Below are 11,469 nucleotides of genomic sequence, written 5' to 3'. Positions count from 1 at the left end.
AACCAACATGATAACATTTTATTTTGTGACACATCTCATCATGATATGATATAATATATATGTAGTACCCTAATTTTGTTCAATTTATTTAAAAATAAATAAAAAGGGAAATATATATTAAAAAGGAAGTAATTATATTTACAATAAGTAGGTTCATCAATTTACAATGCTAAATCAAGTTATAATTTTTAAATTACAATTACAATCAAATTGCAACCATAAATATTAAATCAAATTAAATTACAATAAGATTTAAACCAAACTAAATTAAATTACAATAATTTTTTAATTTGTTGCTGTTGTTGCCTCTCTGCCTCTCTGTTTCTGATGCAGTATTTGGCTCTATTTTGTTGCTGCCTTTCTGTTTCAGATGCGGTTGTCATTGACCTTTGCTTTGTAACTAATTAGAGAAACATAAAAATATTTTTTTTTAAGTTAGTCTTGGTACACTTTGTGCAGAACAAAGAGACAAAATTTTGAGTTTAAAAAATAAACTAAGGGACAAATTAAAGCTCAGCAACAGAACATATCAAAACAAATAAGTCAAAACCATGAATGCATCAGAGTAGAAAAAACGCAGATGATGAGCAAAGGAAATGAAACATCAAACAGGAAATAGATAGATAAGGACCAATGCAAACCAGAAAACGACTGAACACATAAAAAACTCTATAAATATACCCTATAAAATTTCAAAGAGGAAGAGGGATCGGAGATTAACACCATTAAAAACGCACAAAGAAAGACAAAAGGAGAAAACCCAAACCTTCATATCGTCACCCTCGTCGTTGGAACCGGTGCCTTTTGGAGCGACCGCACCATCCTCCTTGGTCTCTTCTTCTTCTCGCGGCCTCATTCTGGTCTTCTTCTCGCGGCCTCATTCTGGTCTTCTTCTCGCGGCCTCATTCCGGTCTTCTTCTCGCGGCCTCATTTCGGTCTTCTTCTCGCGGCCTCATTCCGGTATCTTTCTGCCTCTTTCTCCTTAGTTTTTTGTTTCTTCTTTCTCTCCAATGCTCTACTTGTGTTTTCTGTAAACACCAAAGCGGCCGCTCCCCCCTCTAAATTAGGGTTTTCTGTTTTAAACTTTGTGTTTTGTTGGGTCTCCTTACTACTATTCATTTTAATCTAAGCCCATATGTAACTCAGTCCATTTAAATCTATTCATTTTTATTTTACTAATTTCAACTCATTTAAATTTTAATAATCTCAACTCATTTAAATTTTAATAATCTCAACTCATTTTTATTTTACTAATCTCAACCCATTTTTATTTTACTAATCTCAACTCATTTAAATTTTAATAATCTCAACTCATTTTTATTTTACTAATCTCAACTCATTTAAATTTTACTAATCTCAACTCATTTTTATTTTACTAATCTCAATCCATTTAAATCTATTCATTTTACTTTTTTTATTTTAAAAAAAAGGTTTAATTTTCTTCCTAATTAAATATCAATTTCATCATAAAAATACAAATAAATATTATGTTAAAGATTAATTAGATGTGACATCTTTTTAATCTTTGAGTTGTTAGGATACAAGTGGTACAACATGATAGATCTAAAACTCTCTTTATTTAATTTATTTATTTTTATTTTATTTATTTTATTTTATTAATTTATTCATTCATCTATTTATTTTAAATTTTTTTAGAGGATTAAATTAGATGTGACATCTTCTTTATTCCTTGAGTTTTGGGACATGAGTTGTACAACTTGATCGTCTTAAAACTCGTATTTTAATATATCTATTCAAATCAAACTCTTTTATTTTTCTATTTTGTCAAAACATTTTTTTTATCACAAAACAAATTTTCTTTAAAACACACTCAACACATCCGTTTGTTTTTTAACCAAGAACTACGTAGCTTTGATTTCTCCATCGCACCGGGAGATACGTAGGAGCAAGATCATATTCTTGTCAAGCACATAAATAAAAATTTCTTTTCTTTGTTCTTTATTTGTTAAAAACATATTTATTTCAAAATCATATTTTAAATATAGTAATAATTGTTATTCATATTTAATAATAAAAAAAATAAATATACTTAAGTTAAAATTAATCTTGCACAATTAATTATAGGTAACCGTTTTTAACGGATGTCGTAGGGTGCTAATACCTTCCCTACGCATAATCAACTCCCGAACTCAAATTTGGTTTCAAGGACCATTTTCTATCTATTTTAAGGGTTTCCAATATTTTCCCTATTTTAAAATAAATTTTGGTGGCGACTCCATTGAATTCGAGAAACACTCGAAATTTTAGGCCGCGACATAATAGATAAATATTTTCCCTGTTTGATACACATAATAGATATATATAAGATATAAAACTGGATAAGGATATGATAGAATAGGATAGTGATAAGATAAATATTATCATATTTTGTGTTGGATACACACATAATAACCAACACGATAACATTTTATTTTGTGACACATCTCATCATGATATGATATAATATATATTATATTTAAATAACGAAATTACCATTGTGAACAGTTGTTACATATTAGTTTCTTTTTTAAAATTAACTTATTATATTTTAAATATTATAAATTAACAAAAAAAATTAAATAAGTAATGAAATGATTTTATAGTAAAACTATCCATTGATACTACTAAATAAAAAATTTAAATTTTAAAAACAAAATTATGAGTAACCAAATAATTATATTTTATTTGTTAGAATGTAAATAAAGATATGATATAAATTATATGTAAATGGCAAGAATACCTTGTAAATAAATTATATTTATTTTAAAATTTCAATTAACTTTCATATTTTTATAATTGTGAATATTAATTTATTAAATTATATAAAAAGACAAAATTACCCTTGTGTAAAATCATAAACATTTTTAAATTAATTATTAATATTTTATTTTTAAGTTTAATATAAAATTGTATTAATTATTTTTCTATTTGATTAGATTTATATGTTTATATTTTAAATTATATTTTATAAATTGTTTTTATATTTATATTTATATTTATATTTTATTATATTTTAAATTATATTTTAGAAGAGTATTTGAATAAACCACTGTTTTTATTATAATATATATGATAATTTATTACTATCTTATCTCTTATCCCGAAGCACGCCAAAAATCTATTACACAATCGGTCAACCAATAACTAATCATATTTGTGACATTTTTATATCACTTCCTAACATATCTCAACGATATCTCCATGATAAAACATGGATAGATGATTGTTAATTAGTACATAGTCATTACACTAGTTACAGTGTAATTTTGTTTACACATTTCATACAATAATATCTCACCGTGATATCACTTTGTTTTATTATGTATGATGAGATATATAATTGAACGAACGGTGTAAATTTATTTTATATTGTTGTTTTACGTAAGTATTAATTTACTAAAAAAATTGAATTTTGACTAAATAAAATTGAACCTTAATTCACTTAGTGATCTGTTGTTGTACAAATATATCTTTTCTTTAGTTTACTCAATTACTTGTGAAAGTTTTAGCTTATTTTGACTTATTTAGTTAATTGTTTAAAATGCTGGATTTTAGTATGTCAATTAAAAATTAACTATCAACGATACAATTGTTTACTACATACAATCAACAAATTATATTTTACAAATAATTATTTCACTTTTCATCATAGTTGTGTGCTACTTGCTACAGACGGTTAAGGTGTATTGAAATGTTTATTATCAATTCAGCTTTGGTTTTGTAATCCCTCAAGAATTATAGCACTTGTTGTTGTACAGTTTTGTTGGTTCATTAATACAATTTGCTATGTTTTTTGGTACACAGAGAGAGCAAGAGCCCAACATTTTGCTGTTTTAAAGACCCTTTTCATCATTTTGTAAGAAGTTGTTAATGATTCTAAAAACATTGATTTTGTCATTCAATAATTTATAGATGGTTTATGAGAAAATTTTTGAAAATAAAAATTATTTTGTGTTTATTTATCATAACAATAATTATTATTTAAAAAAAACAATTATACAAAATGATTTTTATGAAAAATTAATTTAAATCATTTTTTATTAGAATCAATTTTTAGATTATTTTAAGTATCAGATATTTTTTTTCAAAAATTGTAACAGATAAATAAAAATCTCCTAAAAAATTATTTTAAAACAAGTTGTTGTCTAAAATTAGAGTTGTTTAAAAAAATACGGTGTAACAAATATATGTATAAACTTCAAAAAAGAAATGGAACATACCAAATAAAGAGAGAATTGGATTTCATACCCACACATCTTAACTTTTATCCCACATTTTAGCATATTTGTATAAACTTTCAAAAATACCATCCTGGAATATATCAAAAATTTAAACAAAATTAGCATGTTTTTTTATCCCGCATCTATATTTTTTTAACATACTGAAAATTTTATTTTTGAAATTTATGTTATATAAATTTTTTTATCAATTTTACTGCATACCAAATATTTTGAATTTCCGAACTATTCGGAATGAGAAATATTTCTCAAATTTTTTACATCCATGAAATTTCGTTTTGAAATTTTCGGCATGCAATTTTTTTATAGTTTTTCTATAAATATCAAAAAATTTGAGTTTTCAAAGTTTCCAATATAAAAAATAATTTCTCAATTTTTTTATATCAGAAATTTTAATGAACTTTTTTTTTCTCAATTTATTCTACATACAATAATTTCGTTTTTGAAATTTAACAGCAAAAAAAAAAAATTCAATTTTTTTTTTGTATAAGTGAAATTTTTCTTCTTTTTTTACATACCAAAAATTTCAACGGATTTCATACGGAAAATTTCATATTTGTGTTGGGTAAAAGATTAGTTCAAAAACTTTCAACGAAGAGAGATAAAACTGATAAGAATAAAGGTCAAAGTGTAGAGGTATGAAATCCATTTTCCAAACAAAAATGCCAATAGGTGAGTCCCAACATATAAATAAAGAAAAATTTCCCTTGTACCCTCCTTATTATACCTATACCCCCAAAAATAGAATGAAATGACTATTTTGCCCTCGTATAAATAATAAAACCTCAAAAAATTACCATTCCACACTTTCACATTTCCGGAAGAGAGAGTAAGTTTTTTTTCAAAATTTCCGGAGAAGTTGAGAAACAAGTTTTCCGGTACAGAGCGTGTATTCCGGAAACGTTGTTTTAAAGTTTTCCGGTACCGGAAATCTTGTAGGAAGTTTTCCGGTACAGAAGAGTGTTCCGGAAAACTTGTTTTTAACATATCCGGTACAGAAAGCGTTCCGGAAAACTTGATTGCCAACATTTCCGGTAGTTACCGGAGAACTTGAGCATCAAGTTTTCCGGAAGTTATGTTATTTTTTTTTTAATTTAATTAATTATAATTTTATAACTTATTGTGATTTAATTCTTTTAATATTTTAATTTTTCAGTGGGTGCACGAGGAAGAGACGGCAAAATCATACGAATTACACGGGACACTGAGACTTCTACATCGACTCCGATGAATCCCCCAGAGAGGATTCGACCGACAGCTTCAAGGAGAAGAAGACGTATGATTATTGAAGATGATGATGAGGGACATAATGATCAGGGGGAGCCTTCTACAGTGCATGAGGAAGATGTGGTACATGAGCATATGGTGCACGAGCAGGTGGATGTACATGAGCAGGAGGAGGCTGCACCTGCTCATGAGGGAGAGCATATGGAGGAGGAACATGATGGAGCTGAGGGACCTGGTGAGCTCACACGGTATCCTGGAGGACCTTATGATTTGTCTGTCCTTACACGATACCGTTATCATGTTTCAGCTAGACTATGGTTTGGCGAGGTATATTAAATTAATTATTACGTATTTAAATTAATTATTATTTGTTGTCTAAATTTAATTTTAATGTCATATATATTTTTTTTTGTATACAGGAGCGACCATTGCTGAAAATTGTTGCGCATGGGAAGAAAATGCAACAATTTACTCCGCCGGTACTTCCGCGACCCATAGAGAATTGGGTGAATTTGTCTGGTCTGAACCCATTACAACGGGGTAGTTTGAAGATGATCGACAACAACTTGATATCTGCCTTTGTTGAAAGATGGCATTCTGAGACATCGTCATTTCACATGCCATTTGGTGAAATGACGATTACTTTGGATGATGTTGCCAATCTTCTCGGATTGCCTATTAGGGGTGAGTTCTACAGTCCACCCGATGTAGATAGAGTAACAGCATGTAATCTTGCCGTCCATCTATTAGGAGTGACCACGGAAGAGATCTGGGAGGAGACCAGAAAGACTAGAGGTGCACACTATAGATTGGATTGGTTGAAGGAGGTGTTCAGAAGGCAGTGTGCAGCAGAGAGGTTTGACTGTGCTGCTAGGGCATATCTGTTGAATTTAGTCGGGAGTACTATTTTCGCTGATAAGAGTCATACTCTAGTTGATGCGAAGTACCTCCCTTTATTCAGATATTTAGATGGTATAGATAGATATGCATGGGGTACTGCTGCACTAGTGGTGCTTTATGACTACCTCTCAGATGCCTGCTATTATGACACCAAACAGCTAGGTGGATACATGACGTTGCTTCAGGTATCAATTATATTTTAGTATTAATTGTTAATTATTTATTTAATTTATTTATGTTGTATTTAATTGTTAGTATTAATTATTTAATATTTTTATTTGTAACAGTGCTGGATTTACGAATATTTTCCGAATATTTGTAATAGAGGTGATCAGGGTGCTGACGTGGAATGTTTTGCCCGAATGAATAGATGGTGCTATAAGCAAGGCAAGCATAAGGTCCACGAATACAGAAGTATTATTGATGCATTGACACCTGCAGATGTTATATGGAGACCATGGGAGAATCACAGGGGTGTCATTCCTTTTGATGATATCACACTTTATACTGGTCACATTCGATTATGCAGCACTGTAGCGAAATATCTACCAGAGAGGTGTTTGAGACAATTCGGATATATCCAGTATATTCCTTCACCGCCACTTCCAGATCCTGCTAGATTATTTGATGTAGATGTGGAATGGTTGGGATATGTGACGCCAGTGACAGAGCTATTTCCCAAGCTTCGTCCAGCTACATATCCATCTGAGTGTGAAGATGGATATTTGGAGTGGTTCTATCAGGTGTCTCATCCACTGCTGGTGCGACCAGATGGTGTACCTCAGGTCCCACGTTATAGTGTACCGCCCACCAGTGCAGATGCTTCTAGTTCACAGCCGCCACCTATCCTACAGCAGATCGGTGATCTTATACAGCAGGGGTTGAGTGAACATCAAGCTAGTCCAGATGATGAGTTGTATAGGCACTTTTATAAAGCTTTGTATTTATCACGTAGTCGCACTAGTTAGTAGTAACACTTTTGTAACTGTTGTTATGTAGGTTATTTTATGAACACTTTTGATGAACTATTATTATGTCGGTTATTTTATGAACACTTTATGTTAGTTATTTTATTAATTATTGTAATGTCGGTTACTTTATTAATTATTGTTATGTTAGACTCACCCGTCTCTGAATAGTTATTTTATTAATTATTGTAATGTCGGTTACTTTATTAATCACTCGTTTCCCAATAACATCAAGTGATCGAAAGCGTTTCCATAAGGCATTCATCTCAGTAGACATATCCAACTCTGATCCATCTTCTGTGTCTTGAGTGAGTTCACATTCCATGCTTAATTTTCTCCATTGAATATGCACAGAATCTAGAGGAATTGGTTCACCCATTAATTTATATTGTCCCAATTCACAAGCACAAGGTAATCCGTATGTCCTTCTCAGAGAACACCCACATATAGATTTGTCAGTACCCACCCACTCAACTTTGTCGTATTCTTCAGCAATACGTCTTTGAGCTTCTGTTGATACAAATGTATTCAATCTCTGATAAAATGGATTTCTGTGCTCATGCTCTTCATCATAAAAACTTTTTTGAAACGAGGCTCTGATTCTTTTATGTTGTAACCTTATCATGTTGTTCATAGCCTCCCAACATTTACACAAATCACTCATGCTATTTTCTAACATTAACTTCAGTTTCCAGTGAGCCGACTCAACCCTGTAAAATTCAACAATATATAATAAAATTATATTAAATACCTGTTAGTCGTTGTGTTCCCCAAATGCATCACTTTATTTGTCCATGCTTCAACAAATCTTTCCTTATGTGGAGTCAACCAAGTTTCTTTGACATAATCAACAAACACTTTAGTATCAACACATGATTGTTCAAACATATGCAAGCGCATCATATACTCTTTTTCATTACTACAATACATAATGTCTTTCCACATATTCAATATTGACTCTTGTCTATCCTTTAAGACATATTGCTTGCATTTTGCTCCAACATTTTTTTCGATATGAAATCGACAAAGTAAATTAACAGCATGTGGAAACACAATGCCAACTGCATTCATTAACGCAAGATCTCTGTCTGTCACAATTACTTGAGGGAATTTATTTTGTGTAACAAACAAATCTTTTAGTCTCTCTAATGCCCAACAAAAGTTTTCTTCCCTCTCACATTCCAAATAAGCAAACCCAACTACAAATGTTTTCTCTGTTGATGTCATACCAACAATTTCAAGTAATGGCATTCTGTATTTATTGGTTTTGTAGGTACTGTCCATAATCAACACAATCGGAAACAAATTCAACAACTTCACTGAATCTGGATGCGCCCAAAAAATATCTCTCATAACATCGGAGTCTTCACGCTTTCTATTCCAGCACACATATTTTGCATCTTCAATTAACTTGAATAAATGTTGCATCTCTGTTCTATTACCTCTCACGCGCAATCGAATGATACTTCTCTGTTTATATATTTGTGAGATCTTAGTAACATTACTCTTATCTCGGTCTTGCAATGAGAGTAATATGTGTCTCGGTGCAACATTATATTTTGTTAATTCATGAACATGCTTTCTATCTTCTTCATTTAAGCGCCCAACATATGCATGCCCCTCCAAAGTATCAGGTAATTCATGGTTGTGAATTCCACAAATTACTTTAACTATCCATCCTGAACCATCTTTTAATGGTTTTGATCTAAGCTTGAAAGGACAATCACATTTTTTTGTTGAACTTCGAATAGAACTAGCAGCACACTTGTATTTTCCCCCTTTGTCACAACCTAATATTAATTTATTTCTCCGTCCTTTCTCACCCGTCTCTATATCTGATCTTCTGATAATAACGGTAACTTTATTTTTTATACCAATTTCTTTTGCCCATTTCACAACAGTATCCCTTGAATCAAATATCTGAAATAAAATAATTATAATTAATCACAAAAATATATTTTTATAATATTAATATTAAATATATTTATTCATACCTGATCTGTGTCAAAAATATTTGTAGTATCGACGCATGTTTTGTCCATTAATAGTAGTGGATTATCCATATCTGTTAACATTTAAAAAAAATTAAAAAAAAATTAAAAAACTTAAAAAAAAATTAAAAAAATATGGTCTGTACCGGAAAACTCAAAAATGAAGTTTTCCGGAACCTACTACTGTACCGGAATACTTGCCAACCAAGATTTCCGGTACACAAATTTTCTCTTATGTACCGGAAAAGTCAGTTTAAACATTTCCGGTACTATACTCTGTACCGGAAAACTCAGTTTTAACATTTCCGGTACTTTACTCTGTACCGGAAATCTTGTTTCAAGTATTCCGGTAGTTACCGAAAAACTGCCACTTACCGGAAATCTGTTTTACGGCTGGGGTTGTGACAAAATGGTGAAAAAAATATTTACATTTCCGGTATAATAGTCATTTACAAAATGGTGAAAAAAATTGAGGGTAGTTTTGTCATTTTTAAATTTTTTTGGGGGTAAAAGGCAAAGTGTGGGGGTACAAGGGAAATTTTTCATAAATAAATCTTAACGAGCTCTTAATCCTAACTCAATCTGGCCCAGCTGAAGAAAAGATTGGGGTGACTGCTATTTTACCCCTATTACTTATAATAAAAAATTTTGAAATTATTAATATTTGACGATTTCAAGTTTTCAAATTTTTTTAAAAAAATTTAAAAGAATTGCATTTTAACGGTTGCGATTTATCTAAATTTTCAATTTTTTTGTAAAAAAAAATGGAAAAGTTGCATTTAAGATGTTTTATATTTATACAAAGTTTTAATTTTTTTTAAATTTTTGAAAAATTTGCATTTCAAAAATTTCATATTCATCTAAAGTTTTAATATTTATTTAAATTTTCAAAAATATTGTATTTTAGAAATTTCACAATCATCGAAAGTTTTGAATTTTATTTTAAACTTTAAAAAAAATTATATTTTGAAAGTTAACATTCATCCATATTTTTAAAACTTTTTAAATTTTTGGAAAAACTATTCATCCAAAATTTAAATTTTTTAAAAAAATATGGTTTTTCAAAAATTTTATATTCATTTAAGTTTCAATATTCTTTTTAATTTTTCAAAAATTTTAACTATCCAAAAAGGAGATGAGTGATAGTTTTTTCAAAAGAATATTCTCCCTTCACTGATGAGACTCGCTCGTTACAATTAGTCACCTGCTAAAAATTCCATTGAGAGAGAGGATTTGTTGTCAACAATTTTTATCGAGGATTTTGAAATAATAAAAAACATAACAGAAAATAACAAGAGTCACACTACGATCTTTCTGCACTTCCCATACAACTTGATGTTCCAAATGTTTGATTTTTCCATGAAAAACTGGATTGTTAGAAACAGCTATTGCAGCTTGTTATCAACAAACGTAGTAGCCTTAAAACAATGTTAAATATCAAATTAAAGTTATAGCGTAAAAAGTCTCAAAATAAATTCATTAATATTAAATATTTTCAAAATTTCTGTAGAGTATAGTAATAAATAAAAAGTTTATAAAATTTAAGAAACATATTATAATTTACTCTGCATTTTGTACATAAGATTATATGTTATCATCTTCATATGTATTAACACACAAATTAAAGTCATGATTCAGTTTTCTATACATCTCACCTCCTTATTAGCTTTTAATTTTGGTTGAGATTTTAAATTGGATTGGATATATCATTGGGCCACTTTAAGTTTTTGAGTTTGGTTGTGTTCGGAAAAAAAAAATTAAAAATAAAATAAACAAATTAAAGTCACAAAAAAAAAACAACTTTTTTATTTTGGTTAAAAAGCCAATCCGCCCCACACTCGATGATACATTTTTTTCCCGTTAATAATAACATTGATCTCAATAGTATTCCAATAGTATTATGGTATGGATTATTTTTCACATAAAACAGAAAAATTGATGTGTCACTAGGAATGACAATATAATCAGCACCCGTGAGTACTCAACTGAACTCGTTTGATTTGGATGGAGAAAATCCACTTTAATTGAGTATAGATACTAATTTTTCACGAAATTAAAATTTGAGATTAGAGACGAGTTTGAGGTGGTGATATTCACTCGGCACCCGAACCCACCTCGCAAGTAATATTATTGCAATTTTTAAAT

At 29.7% G+C, this 11,469-nt stretch overlaps 1 protein-coding gene and 1 long non-coding RNA gene across 2 annotated transcripts; both read left to right on the top strand.

The window, feature by feature from the left end:
- The first annotated feature begins 706 nt into the window (after positions 1–706).
- LOC101500945 (uncharacterized) lies at positions 707–7,469 on the top strand. Its single transcript, XM_073369855.1, has 3 exons — positions 707–960; positions 5,395–5,792; positions 6,653–7,469. The coding sequence occupies exons 2-3, from the start codon at positions 5,466–5,468 to the stop codon at positions 7,331–7,333; spliced, it is 1,008 nt and encodes a 335-aa protein (XP_073225956.1). The 5' UTR covers positions 707–960; positions 5,395–5,465; the 3' UTR covers positions 7,334–7,469.
- A 77-nt stretch (positions 7,470–7,546) lies between these two features.
- On the top strand, positions 7,547–9,163 carry LOC140920972 (uncharacterized). The gene is made up of 2 exons (XR_012163783.1): positions 7,547–7,641; positions 8,607–9,163. It is a non-coding gene; the product is annotated as an uncharacterized lncRNA (long non-coding RNA).
- Positions 9,164–11,469: the final 2,306 nt, after the last annotated feature.

This window comes from Cicer arietinum, chromosome 6 (assembly GCF_000331145.2).
Source record: "Cicer arietinum cultivar CDC Frontier isolate Library 1 chromosome 6, Cicar.CDCFrontier_v2.0, whole genome shotgun sequence".
In the NCBI taxonomy this organism is placed as follows: domain Eukaryota; kingdom Viridiplantae; phylum Streptophyta; class Magnoliopsida; order Fabales; family Fabaceae; genus Cicer; species Cicer arietinum.
Note: the sequence above shows the minus strand (reverse complement) of the source record. Positions and strands in the feature narration are given on the sequence as shown.

Coding starts and splice junctions, on each gene's coding strand:
- LOC101500945 (XM_073369855.1), top strand. CDS start 5,466: ATGAATCCCCCAGAGAGGATTCGACCGACAGCTTCAAGGAGAAGAAGA. Junction 5,793..6,652: donor CTAGACTATGGTTTGGCGAG/GTATATTAAATT, acceptor TATTTGTAACAG/TGCTGGATTTACGAATATTT.